The sequence below is a fragment of the Chlorocebus sabaeus genome, chromosome 8 (genome assembly GCF_047675955.1).
Source record: "Chlorocebus sabaeus isolate Y175 chromosome 8, mChlSab1.0.hap1, whole genome shotgun sequence".
NCBI classification, from domain to species: domain Eukaryota; kingdom Metazoa; phylum Chordata; class Mammalia; order Primates; family Cercopithecidae; genus Chlorocebus; species Chlorocebus sabaeus.
This window is the reverse complement of record NC_132911.1, coordinates 71,093,736-71,108,385: the sequence shown is the minus strand read 5'-3', so window position 1 is coordinate 71,108,385 and position 14,650 is coordinate 71,093,736. Positions and strand designations below refer to the sequence as shown.

Below are 14,650 nucleotides of genomic sequence, written 5' to 3'. Positions count from 1 at the left end.
CTTCTGCATTCTATACTGATATCTTCCTTTCTGAATTCCTAAAATACCTCAGAGTCAGCACCACTTAACTTAGCACTTAAGTTGTTCCTTAACTATTTTATGTATCTTTTTTTTTTTTTTTTTGAGACAGAGTTTTGCTCTTGTCGCCCAGGCTGAAGTGCAGAGCAGTGGCGCAATCTCGGCTCACCTCAACCTCCGCCTTCCGGGTTCAAGCTGCTCTCCTGTCTTATCCTCCGGAGTAGCTGGGATTACAGGCATGTGCCACCATGCCTGGCTAATTTTGTACTTTTAGTAGAGACGGGGTTTCTCCATGTTGGTCAGGCTGGTCTCGAACTCCCTACCTCAGGTTTCTGCCCTCCTCCTCGACCTCCCAAAGTGCTGGGATTACAGGCTTGAGCCACCTTGCCTGGCCTGTATCTTGTTTTTAATTTTAATTAAATGATAAACTAAAGGGAAAATTTATGTATCTGTGAGAATATAAAAGAATGGAAATAGGCTCATATTTGTGAAGTATCCAGTTAATACCTGAATAAATCTAGATTGTTTTGGCTTGTTTCTCAGGTAAAAAAATGGGCAACATTTTTCAGGGTCATTTACCCTAATTCATACAGACTACTTTTTTCCTATATAATAAAACCAAAACCAAAACCTTATTATATTATAAATATTATTCTTTTTTCTATTCTAATCTATGTGAATAAACAATGTTCATAATTCATGTTTAAGTCGATTTTGCCTTTCAACCTTTTACTCATGCAGTATGCTTACAAGGAAGATAGATACGAAAAAAATTTTTAATGACTCATAGACCTCCACTTTCTGATATCCCCTGCCTTTTATCTATTATACCCAGACAAGTGAACTCTACTTGGACAGATTTTTGAGTAGTTAAAAAGGTTTCAGTTGTAAATATGTGAGCACCTTTAATAGCTATGAGAATTATTACTAAATTTACATCACCTACTTTAAGGTTCTCTGAATATGTCACATATGTTTTGATAATGTCAGGGTAATTAATTAAAATGGGTTAGTGAATCATGCTATATATCCCCTAAAGTCAGGACTCGAAGGTAGTCATCTGAGGACAATCCCTTTGAATAGACAGTAAAATGTAAATAACTGTATATCTATATAGCCTATTATAATTTTCCATAGAAAAATTCTATGTTGGTTTTCTTTCACTGAGATTCTGTCAGCTGTGCTGATTTGGACAATGGTACAAAAATAAACTGAAAATTTTAATATTCATTACCTAACACAGTTGTTTCTTTACTTATAGCCCTAAATAATTCTAAATAATTTCTCTATTTTTTCTTTTCCTTTTTCTTTTTTTTTTTTTTTGAGACAGGGTCTTACTCTATCACCCAGGCAGGAGTGCAGTGGTGCGATCTCGGCTCACTGGAACCTCCACCTCCTGGGTTCAACAGATTCTACCTCAGCCTCCCGAGTAGCTGGGGTTACAGGAGCCACCATCACGCCCAGCTAATTTCTGTATTTTTTGGTAGAGATAGGGTTTTCACTGTGTTGGCCAGGCTGGTCTCGAACTCCTGGCCTCAAGTGATCCGCCCACCTTGGCCTCTCAAAATGCTGGGATTATAGGCATGAGCCACCACACCAGCCTAACTCTAAGTAACTTCTATGCAATGTCCTTAAAATGTTTAAAAGCTGGAACCAAGTTGGAATAAAATAATTCTAAATAAAGAAAATCCAGCACTCAAAAGGACTTCTATATAATTTGAGAAACATTAGCACAGGCATTCTGGGTAACCGTTTTATCTATCTTTACCTTTTCAAAATCTTCAGTTGTGAACTGTCTAGAAGCCGCATAAAGCAGCCCTTCAGGATTAATGGCTTTCTTCAAAGTATGTTGCACAGTAGGAAGAAATGGGTGGCAGGGAGATGACTCATTGCAGTTAATCAATAAACCAAATGCCTCCACAAGGTTAGCTGGAATCAAACTGCAATCCTACATCAAACCAAAAAGTAACAGGCAAACATTAAACTTTGTAATTTTCACAATTTGGAAATAATTAATTACAAAGTAATTATTATATGTTGTTATTATTAGTTATTATTTATCATATTAATTATAATTTAAGGTAATTTTTTAATAATCTGGGAACTTTTTGGTGATTGATTTTTTAAAGCCTCTTTACTGAGTATTTTTGTATACATTATTCATTAAAGCCTCTCCAGCTACCTATTCAAATAGTAATTTCCAGTGAGCAGATATCTGGCTCACTACATGGCTAAAAAACATTACAATTTGTAAACAACTGAGTCATCAGGTAGTTCTGGTACTCAATAAAGTATAGAAACAGGTTAATAACAAAAATATTAAGATGTATTAAATTTGTGACTTAATTCTTTGAACAACATTCTAACAATAAAATATACATATACCTTACCATCTGACCAATTAGAGTGTTGATTTTCTGTGCATTTCTCCTTGAAGATGAATCCATATCAACAAAAGACCAAAAACTGCACTGAACTGGAAAAGTCATCTGTTGATCAGTATCCTCCCCAAACTTCTTTCCTGGGATGTACACTGTGATGTTTCTGCTCTCCAGAACTAAGTCAGAAGATATTATCCATTTGTTATGTAAGTTAATTTTGGTCTAAATGTCTACAAATTAATAACATATTATTATATAGAATTATACTGTGCAGACTTTGGATAGTGAAAGAAAGTAAATTTGATTGTTTTGCAAGACAATGCTCTAAGTTCTGCCATAAAAAATACATATTTGAAGCCTTATGTGTCCCATGACTTGATGAGAACCAGGAGTCCAAAGCACATAGCTGGAATTGTGGCGGGGCACCTGAGTGGACTAGGCAGGGGGCTAAGAGATTGGTCATATAATACAGATTTACAAGAGAGGCTAAAATTAAATCATGTTCTTTTATGTGGGGAAAATGATAGAAAGCAGGCCATCCATGTGGGAGTGAAAGAGGAAAAGACAGAGATAATATGAACTACAATGACTGGGGGGAAATACATCTCAAATTCAACAAGTTCAAAACCAAATTCATTGTCCCCCCAACGGAGCACTTTGGGAGGCTGACATGGGGGTATTGCTTGAGCCCAGGAGTTTGAGACCAGCCTGGGCAACGTGGCAAGACTCTGTTACTACAAAAAATTAGCCAAGCATTGTGGCATGTTACTGTGGTCCCAGCTACTTGGGAGGCTGAGGTGAGAGAACTGCTTGAGCCCAGGACTTCAAGGGTGCAGTGAGGTATGATGACACCACTGCACTCCACCCAGGGCAACAGAGTAAGACCCTGTTTCAAAAAAAAAAAAAAAGAAAGAAAGAAAGAAAGAAAGAAAGAAAGAAAGAAAGAAAGAAAGAAAGAAAGAAAGAAGGAGGAGGAAGAAGGAGAATAAGAAGAAAGAGGCCAGGGCCATCACGGAGGACCACGTATCATTTGATTCCATTTATAGTCAGCCATCTATATATAAAGGTCTGTCTGCATCTGTAGATTCAACCAACGGCTGATGAAAAATATTCAATAAATAAATAAAACAATAACAACAATAAAAAACAACACAGTATAATAATTTGCAAAGCATTTACATTGTATTGACTATTATAAGTAATCTAGAGATGATTTAAAGTATATGGGAGGATGTGCATAGATTATATGCAAATACTCTGCCATTTTATATAAGGGACTTGAGCATCTGTGGATTTTGGTATCTGCAGAGGCCCTGGAACCAATCCCTGGAGAATACTGAGGGAAGACTGCCTATGCAATGTTCAGAATATGCAAATACACAGAAACAGAAAGCAAATAGTGTTTGCCAGGGACTGTGTGGGAGTAGGTGACGGGAGGCAGGGACTGGGGGTTGACTGCTAATGGGTATGGGGCTTCCTTTTGGGGTGATGAAAATATTCCGAAGTTAGTGGTAATAGTAGCACAACTCTGTGAATATAATAAAAAGCACTTTACTGTATACTTTCAGTGGTGAATTGTATGATGTGTGAATCTCAATAAAACTGTTACAAAAAATGTAATAGTAGTATTGCCATTCTAAATAAAGAAAAATTAAAATTTTATATTGCCATAAATTTTACCTTTTATCTTTATATTGTACAATACTTTTATCTTTATATTGTATAATGCAAATATATGGGCATTTATCTTATAAGTGGAACCAATAGTACTTTGCAGCATATGTATTTTGTTTTTACCAGAACAGTGGAAATACTGCACAAAACAATTTTTATTTTACTTCTTGATATGCATACATTTCACCAACACTCTCTACCTTCAGCTTACTGATAAGTGAGGAATGACTGAAAAGACAAGGCTATGGATTAGCCCTATCTTTCCCTTTCCTCCTGTGTCATCATTTTCAGTGTAAGTGGTTGGCAAATACAGGGAACCAACCAAGTAAGAAAGAGGATGATAGGGCTACTTGGTAATGTGTGTTTCTTGAAAGGCCATTGCCTTCTTTCTGCATTAGAAGCACATCTAGTTCAAATGAAAAGCATGGCCACTTGGGGTTATTAGCACTCCCTCTTACTCAGTTGAAAATGTGTTGATATGGAACTATAGGCACTGGCTTATAGTGCACCCATGACACATGGGAGTCCAGCAACAATCAAAGAAAGTACAAATTAAGTGTGTTATGAAAGCTGCATAGTGATCACAAATGCTGTATGAAATGGGGCAGGAAGGCACAGTAAAAACAGGCATCCATGTGTCTCCTCTACTCACAGTCAAGTGCCATTATCTCATTGGACTTCCTTATAATACAAAGATAAAATTACTAAAAATTTGAAGATGATGACAGCAGAGTTTTAAACCATATTCCAAGCTCTTGTGGGGAGAGGACATACTAGCAGGGCCAGCTTCATGAGTGTGGAACAAGTGCAGTTGTACTGAGGCCCTCCTCTATACCAGCCAGATGTTCCACCATCCTTTGATGAGAAAAACTCCTTTTCCCACTGACTAACTTTGGTGCTGTAGTCAAAAATCAATTGACTATAAAATGTGGGTCTATTTCTATAGTCTCTGATATGGTTTGGCTGTATCCCCACCCAAATCTCACCATGAATGCCCATGTATTGTGGGAGGGGCCTGGTGGGAGGTAACTGAATCATGGGAGCAGGTCTTTCCTGCACTGTTCTTGTGATAGTGAATAAGTCTCACAAGATCTGATAGTTTTAAAAAGGGGAGTTTCCCTGCACAAGCTCTCTTCTTTTGTCTGCCACCATATGAGACGTGCCTTTCACCTTCCACCATGATTGTGAGGCCTCCTCAGCCATGTGGAACTGTAAGTCCAATAAACCTCTTTATTTTGTAAATTGTCCAATCTCAGGTATATCTTTATAAGCAACATGAAAACAGACTAATACACCCTCATTTTGTTTTTATTGGGGTTTTTTTTTTTTTGTAGAGATGGGGTCTCAGTGTGTTGCCCAGGATGGTCTGGAACTCCTGGCCTCCAGCAATCCTCTTGCCTCAGCCTCCCAAAGTGCTGGGATTCCAGGTGTGAGCCACTGGGCACAGCTAATTTCTGTATTCTCTTATAAAGTGAAGCAATATGCTGTGTGCCCTGAGCACACTTGTACATTCATGCTGGTATGCCAAGAAGGCAAGGCTCTGACTGCTCTTTGCCCAGTCCATGGCTGTCCATATCCTTGCTAGTTATAAATCTGGCCCAACCAGCATTACTCTAATACAGAACCAAACAACAACATTATAAGGAAAAAACTCTACAGATCAATATCTCTCATGAACATAGATTTTAAAAATCCTCAACAAAAATAGTAGCATATCAAATCCAACAACGTAGAAAAAGAATTATACAGCATGACCAAGTAAGCTTTATCCCAGGTATGCAAGGCCGGTTCGATATTCAAAAATCAATTAATGTAATCCATCATATCAACAGGCTAAATGAGAAAAATCATATGATTGATGATGGCAGTAGGCAGACAGGTTCCTGGGCAGAGAGGGGCAGGTCCCTGGTGGAACTCAACCTTCAGGCAAGAGACAGCTTGAAGCCTGAAAACCAGGCTGCCAGTTCTGGGTGGAGTCCACCACCTGGAGTGAGAATGTCCTTGATGCCTTTCAGCCAATCAGATGGTGTTTTTCTGGGCCCACCCATGGACCAATCAGCATGTACTTCCTCTATTCTTAGCCCATAAAAACCCCAGAGTCAGCCAGACTCAGACACAGGTTGGGACTACCTGCCTGTGGGTAGGAGCTACCCACTTCGGGTCTCCTGTCCACTGAAAGCTGTTCTGCCATGCAATAAAACTCTTCTCCAACTTGCTCACCCTCCAGTTGTCCACATAAGCTAATTCTTCCTGGACATGGGACAAGAACTTGGGACCTGTTGAATGGCAGGTGCAAAAAGGGCTATGACACTCTCCTGGCAGGCTTGTTGAGTGGCAGGCAGGAACAAAAAGGGCTGTAACACTTTCCTAGTCAGCTTGCTGAGCTGCGAGTGGTGACACATTCTTGTTTGTTGGACTGCGGGACTGAAGATCAAGGACCCTTCTGGAGGCCCAGACCTCAGGATTTCCTGAGTCAGAGCTGTAACACTATAATCCTCCTGCCTTCTGTCAGCCTTGGGCAGCTGTCCCATGACAGAAAGTGGCAATGTGCTGGGCCAGCCCAGGAGCCATGGGCTGGAGTGAGGCAGTGGACTGAAAGAGCTGTTAACATGTGCCCCCCATCCACTGAGCTGTGGGCAACAGGAACAAGAGACCTGTAGCATGCTTCCCTGCAACCCCTTGGGGCTCCACTGTTGCTGGTGTCTCCAACTTTTCGGATGCCACCCTGTTCCCCTCATCCAGACACCAGGGCCCTCAGTAGAAGCCACTTGCAGTATGCCTATTCCAGCTACAGCCACGCATGAAGCCAGCACCTGTGCCAGCACCTGGAGCTGCCTGCCCTGCCACAGCAGCTGGCATGCCTGGCTATGTGCAGTGGCTGGACCCTGTGCTTGCTCACTCACACACCCCCTCGCTGTTCCACTCCTGGCTTGCCCTCAGCAGGCATGGGATCTGGACTGACAGTGTAAGCCAAGTGCAGCCTGCTGGGCCGAGTGAGCAGAACATGCCCAGCAGGCAGGAGTGAAACTCAAGCAGAGGTGCTGCTGGACATAGAGGTTTCTGGCTTGAGAAGCAGCACCCGAAGGATCCTGTGACATGATCATATTAACAGATGCAGCAAAGCATTTGACAAAATCCAATATCCATTTATGATTAAAAAAATAACCCTCAGAAAATTAGGAATAGAGAAGAACTTCCACTGATAAAGAATGTCTACAAAAAATGTACAGCCAACATCATACTTCATGGTGAGAAACTTGAAGCTTTCCCACTCAGATCAGGAACAAGGCGAGGATGTCTTCTCTCTTAACACCACTTTTCAACTTTATACTGGAAGTGGTAGCTAATGCTATAAGACAAGAAGAGGAAATAAATCTGGTCCATTACAAGCTCATGTGTTAGCACACTGAGAGCAAAGGCTAAAACTGTGCATTTGCACATTAAATTTCTGTTTTTGCTTATAAAACCAAAATGAGAAATGGCATCTAACATAATTTCTCAAACCCTCAAACATCTGCAATACTATCTTAACTGTTAAGTATCTCAACATGGATGAGAGTATAAGTTAAACAGGTGAAAATTAATTTTACAAATATTGTTTACCTGATTGAAGCTGTTCAAGTTTATCTTTTTTGTGTGAAGCCAAGTCTCCTATAAAGCAGATACCACCTTTAGCTAGCAAAGCACTGCCAGCCTGAATGCTAACTGCTCCAGTTCCATACTTATTCCTGGATAGAGTGGGAAAAATTTCAGTAGAGACTAGATGACGTATGCCACGGGGAACAAGGTTTATGCTAAAATTCAGAAGCCTAGGGGAAAAAAAAATAAACTTTTCATTACTATTACTTAATTTTCAAAAGTCACAATGTGTTACATTAAATTTAATTTTATTCTATGTTTACTGAGCACCTGTGATACACCAGCTATTGTGCTAGGGATAAAAATATATATGACTAACATGGTGAAATCCCATCTGTACTGAAAATACAAAAATTAGCCAGACGTGCTAGTGCATGCCTGTAGTCCTACTACAGGAGGATGAGCTACTCAGGAGGCTGAGACACAAGAATCATTTGAACCCGGAAGGCAGAGCTTGCAATGAGCCAAGATCGTGCACGCCAGCCTGGGTGACAGAGTGAGATTCTGTCTCAAAAAACAAAACAAAATTATATACAAGACTTGGACCTTAACTTGGAAAGCTCACAGTCTAAAAAGAGAGATATAAAAAACTAAAACACAATGTGATAAGTACTAAAAAAAAGTCTTCATCCTGGTGACAGAGCAAGACTCCATTTAAAAAAAAAGAAAAAAAAAAAGTATTTAGAACATCCATGGTGGCCAGGTGTAGTGGCTTACAACTGTAATCCCAATACTTTGGAGGATGAGGCAGACGGATCACTTGAGGTCAAGAGTTCGAGACCAGCCTGGCCAACATGGCAAAATCCCGTCTCTATTAAAAACACAAAAATTAGCTGGGCCTGTAATTACATGCCTGTAATCCCAGCTACTGGGAGGCTGAGGCAGGAGAATTGCTTCAACCTGGGAGGTGGACATTTCAATGAGCCGAGATCACTTCACTGCACTCTGGCCTGGGAGACGAAGCAAGACTGTCTCAAAAACAACAACAACAAAAGAACATCCATGGGAGTATTATTTCTTCTTGGAAGGGAATCAGGGAAAGTTATAGAGAGATGACATTTGAATTAGGCCTTCTTTTTATGGATTGCTTTCTTTTGCCTATTCAGAATTTTTGCATTAGGCTTTCTAGCGTTCCATCAAAACTATCACTCTGCTGTTTCTGTATCATGGCAATTGTGGGGTTTTTTGTTTGTTTGTTTTTGTTTTGTTTTGTTTTGAGTCTCTCTGAGGTACCAAGGCTGGAGTGCAGTGGCGTGATTTCAGCTCACCGCAACCTCTGCCTGTCACTAGGCTGGAGTGCAATGGAACAATCTCAGCTTCCAACCTCCACCTCCCAGGCTTAAACGATTCTCCTTCCTCAGCCTCCCAAGTAGCTGAGACCACAGGCACAAGTCACTGTGCCGGCTCAAATTTTTTTTTTTTTTTTTGTAGAGATGGGTTTCACCATGTTGCCCGGGCTGGCCTTGAACTCCTGAGCTCAAATGATCCTCCTGCCTTGGCCTCCCAAAAAGCGCTGGGATTACAGACAGAGCCACTGTGTCCAGGAAAATTTTTTTTTTCTTTTAAGAGACAGAGTCTCACTCTGTCATACAAGCTGGAATGCAATGATACAGTCATAGCAATGATACAGTCAGAGCTGCCACAGCCTCAAACTCCTGGACTCATGTAAGCCTGCCTGCTCAGTCTCCCAAGTAGCTGGAACTACAGGCATGAGGCGCCTGTCCGTCTCATGGCAATTCTTGATATGTCATTTTGGTTTCTAACCTCTTTGCTAATTGCCTCAGTCTCTTCATATTCCAAATTTAAATTCTGAAAAAGGAATATGATTACCTTAGCCTAGCTTTCAAATCCTTGCCACAGAAATTATAGCTTCCTAGTGCAATCAACTATGATTAGTAGACATAGACGTGCGACACAAAAGGGGGTGATACAAAAGTAGGCATAGACATGCAATGCAAAAGAGGGTGAGATGTGGATAGGTAGATGGTATAAAATATGTCTAGCACATGTACCATTCTAAGGAATTTGGATGTTTGAAGATATATAAAATGAGACAGCGATATTTAGAAAGAAACCTTTGCAAGCCTATAAGGAGTGGTTCTCAACCACAGCCTGCACTAACCTTACCTGGAGAGATTTAACAAATTCCAATGCCAAGTGCCACCCCAAACCACTTAAATTAGAAACTCTGGGGGTGAGACACAGTGATAAATATTTTTAAAAACTTCTCTCAGGTGATTCTAATAGGCAGCTAGGCTGAGCACTTAGTGATATGGAACAATGAGCCTCAAATTTGGCTACACATTGGAACTGGCTAAGGAACTTCTAAAACTACTGATACACAGAAAGTCACAGAATACAAAGTCAAAATACAAAAATCAATTGTATTTCTATATATTCATAGTAAACAATTGAAAATGAAGTTAAGAAACCACTACCATTTTAGTAGCATCAAAAATATCAAATATTTTTAGAACCAATTTAACAAAATATTTGCATGACCTTTATAAAAACATTGCTGAGAGCAATTAAAGATCTAAATAAATAGAGAGATATGCCACATTCATGGATTGGAAGACTCAATATTATTAAGATGTTAATTCTCCCTGAAATTGATTTATAAGTTTAATACAGTTCCAATCAAAATACTCAAAAGCTTCTTTTTGGTTGGTATTAACATACTGATTTGGCTGGGCACAGTGACCCACATCTGCAATCCCAGCACTTTGGGAGGCCAAGGCAGGAGGATTGCTTGAGCCTGAGAGTGCAAGACCAGTCTAGGCAATATGGCAAGAGCTCATCTCTACAAAAAACTAAAAAGTTAACCAGATGTGGTGGTGCATGCCTCTGTTCCCAGCTACTCAGCAGGCTGAGGTGGGAGGATCACTTGAACCCAAGAGTTTGAGGCTGCAATGAGTCATGATTGTGCCACTGCACTCAAACTTGGGCAACAGACTGTGACCCTGTCTCAAAAACTAAAAATAAACTGATTCTAAAATTTATTTAAAAATGTAAAGGATCTAAAATTGTTTTAATCTTTAAAATGAAGGATAAAGTTGCATTACCTGATTTTAAGACTGAACATAAAGCTACAATAATCAAGAGAGTGTAGTATTGGTATAAGTATAGAACAATAGATCAAAGTATTACAAAAGAGAGTTCAAAAAGATTTACATCCAGTTCAATTTTATACCCAGATTCTGCCTAGTTCAATTGAATTTGAACAATGGTATCAAAACAATTTAATGGGGAAAGGAAAATCTTTTCAACAATTAGTGTGGAAAAATTGGATAAATGCATAGGACAAACATTAACTTTAACTCATACCTCCTACCAATCTCTGGGAGATTAAGGCAGGAGGATTGCTTGAGCCTGAAAGTTTGAGACCAGCCTAGCAAGACTTATCTCTACATAAATAAATAGTAAACTAAAACTATAATGCTTCTAGAAGAAAACATTTAAAAACTTCATGACCTTGGGATAGACAAAGATTTCTTCTTTTTTTTTTTTGAGACAGGGTCTCGCTGTGTTACCCAGGCTGGAGTGCAGTGGCACAATCTCTGCTCACTGTAACCTCCGCCTCCTGGGTTCAAATGATTCTCCTGCCTCAGCCTCCCCAGTAGATGAGACTACAGGTGTGCACCACTATGCCCCACTAATTTTTTTTTTTTTTTTTTTTTTTTTTTTTTAGTGGAGACAAGGTTTCACCATGTTGGCCAGCTGGCCTCGAACTCCTGACCTCAGGTGATCCGCCCACCTCAGCCTCCCAAACTGCTGGGATTATAAACATGAGCCACCGCGCCCAGCCAAACAAGGATTTCTTAAACAGAAGTCAGAAAACACTAAGCATAAAAGTAAATAATAAATTGAATTTCATCAAAACTAGAAAGTCTGCTCATCAAAGATACCTTTAGACAATTTTTAAAAAGCTTTATACCTGGAGAAAAATTTTATAATACATATATTTGGCAAAGGACATGCATCCAGAACAACTAAACTAAAAAATGAACAAACACTTTATAAAAACAGACACTTCATAAAAAGAGATATACGAGTGGCCAATAAGCACATGAAAAAGAGTTGAAATCAATAGTCATCTTGGAAACGCAAATTAGAACAATGACATATCATTTCATTTCCACTAGTATGGCTAAAATGAAAAGGGCTCTCACAACACCAAATGTTGGTGAAGATGGAAACAAGAGGAACTCTTTACTTTGTTGGCAGGAATGTAAAATGGTACAACCACTTTGGAAAACTGGCAATTTCTTTTCTTTTCCTTCCTTCCTTCCTTCCTTCCTCCCTCCCTCCCTCCCTCCCTTCCTTTTTCTTTCTCTCTTTCTTTTCTTTCTCTCATTCTCTCTCTCTCTTTCTCTCTCTCTTTTCTTTCTCTCTTTCTCTCTTTCTTTCTTTCTGAGTCTTGCTCTGTTGCCCAAGCTGGAGTGCAGTGGCACTGTCTCGACTCACTGCAACCTCCACCTCCTGGGTTCAAACAGTTTTCATGTCTCAACTTCCCAAGGGTAGCCAGTTCTACAGGTACATGCCACCATACCCAAATAATTTTTGTATTTTTAGTAGAGATGGGGTTTCCCCACATTGGCGAGGTTGGTTTCAAATTCCTGACCTCAGGTGATCTGCCTGCCTCAGCCTCCCAAAGTGCAGGGATTACAGGCATGAGCCACTGCGCCCAGCCAACTGGCAGTTTCTTATAAAATTATAGGCCAGGCACAGTGGCTCATGCCTGTAATCCCAGCACTTTGGGAGGCTGAGGTGGGTGGATTACCTGAGGTGAGGAGTTCGAGACCAGCCGGGCCAATGTGGTGAAACCCATCTTTACTGAAAATACAAAAATTAGCCAGGTGTGACGGCACGTGCCTGTAATCCCAGCTACTAGGGAGGCTGAGACAGGGAAATTGCTTGAACCTGGGAGAAGGAGGTTGCAGTGAGCTGAGATTGTGCCATTGCACTCCAGCCTGGGCAACAAGAGTGAAACTCCATCTCAAAAAAAAAAGTTATACATCTACCTTATGACCCAGCAATTCCACTCCTAGGTATTTACCCAAGATAATGAAAATACATGTCCACAAAAAGGCTTGTGCAAGAATGTTTACAGCAGCTTTATTAGTAGTAGTCAAAACATGCAAAACCAAATGACTTCCACTATGAGAATAGATAAACAAATTTTGGTACATTCATATAATGAAATGCTACTCATCAACAGAAACAATGAACTACTAATGTACACAATTGGATCAATTCAAAAATATTTTGTTGAGTAAGAGAGAGGAGACCCAAAAGAGGATGCACTGTATGATTTCATTATCTGAAGTTCAAGAACAGGAAAATTAATCTATGGTGACAGAAATCACCAGTGAAGATAGGAACTGATTGGAAGAGGGAAGGAGGGAAATTTCTGGGGTGACAGAAATGTTCTATATCTTGTTGTGGTGATTAAAGGAGTGTATGTTATTTGTCAAAACTCAGTGTTTTTAGTGATGATAATAAGATCTGATTATTTCTCTGTGTGTAAATTTTACCTAAAAAGAAAAAACAAACCAATCTCTCACAGAGCCCCAAATATCATTTAAAAATGTCAAAAGATTAATGGCAAACAGAAAAAGAGAGAAAGACCTTAATTTACATGCATTGCAAATCAATAATAAAAACAACATAATATAAACAATGATCAAGAATGGGCGGTTCATAGAAAAATAATACATATTTAGTAAGTTTTATATGATGCCAAAATTATTTCCAATTAAATAAATGCAAATTAAAATAAAATACAATTTTCCACCTATCAGATGGCAATTTTTTTTTTTTTTTTTTTTGAGACAGAGTCTCTGCGGCCCAGGCTGGAGTGCAGTGGTGTGATCTCAGTTCACTGCAACCTCCGCCTCCTGGGTTCTAGCAATTCTCCTGCCTCAGCCTCCTGAGTAGCTGGGACTACAGGTACGCGCCACCACGCCTGGCTAGTTTTTTGTATTTTTAGTAGAGATGGGGTTTCACATGTTAGCCAGGATGGTCTCGATCTCCTGACCTCATGATCCACCTGCCTCGGCCTCCCAAAGTGCTGGGATTACAGGCCTGAGCCACCACGCCAAGCCCAGATTGCAAAATTTTAAAGTTTATAATGAGGTGAGAGGATTGCTTGAGCCCAGGAGTTCAGCCTTAGCAACATAGGGAGACTTTGCTTATTTAAAAAATTAAAAAATTAGCCCAGTGTAGTGGTGTGCACCTGTAGTCATAGCTACTCAGGAGGCTGAGGATGGAGGTTCACTTGAGCCCAGGAGGTTGACACTGTTGTGAGTCATGATCATGCTACTGCATTCCAGCCTGGGTGACAGAGTGAGACCCTGTCTCAAAAAATAATGATAACAAAAATATAAGTTTGATAATACCCAGAGTTGGTAAGGCTGTGAGGAAACAAATACTCTCATATTCTGTCAGTAGAAGAATAAAGTAGTACAATCTGGGCATTTGGTACCATATTTACATCACCAGTGGCAATTTAATTTTAGCAAAACATAATCTGTTCAATTAAATTACTGTTAATTTGAACTTTATTTTTTTCTATTTTAAATTCATTTTGTAAATTTATTTTTTGCTTTGAAACTGCATACAAGATACTAAATAAGGAGTTTATTCCTAGCTTTGTGAATATTTAAGCAACTTTTTAAGGAAAGGGTACTTGCTAGTGGGGAGCCACAAAATGCTAAGTAGAGGCTTACTCCAAAGTTAGGATGATATTCCCCCCAAACAGTAATTATGGCACTTCTGACAGGCTTATTTGGATGCAGTGAGTCAATATTATTGATGGAATATTGAAGAAAAATAAGAAAATGGTTAGTTTGTTCCTTAGGGGGAAGATTATTCAAAACAAAGTACAGAAACAGCATACAGAGCTAGGGATAAGGGGAAAGGAAGGCTGGGAAGGA

General features: G+C 39.7%; 1 protein-coding gene across 2 annotated transcripts in view; it reads right to left on the bottom strand.

Annotated features, from left to right (window-relative positions):
- MCMDC2 (minichromosome maintenance domain containing 2) overlaps window positions 1-14,650 on the bottom strand; it is a 48,705-nt gene that overhangs the window by 20,332 nt on the left and 13,723 nt on the right. For both annotated transcript variants that reach the window (XM_008000781.3, XM_008000783.3), the window contains 3 exons: window positions 7,677-7,882; window positions 2,409-2,575; window positions 1,787-1,966 (listed from right to left, as the gene is read on the bottom strand). In XM_008000781.3, the coding sequence (XP_007998972.1) occupies window positions 1,787-1,966; window positions 2,409-2,575; window positions 7,677-7,882 (553 nt within the window). The remainder of the gene's footprint in view (window positions 1-1,786; window positions 1,967-2,408; window positions 2,576-7,676; window positions 7,883-14,650) is intronic.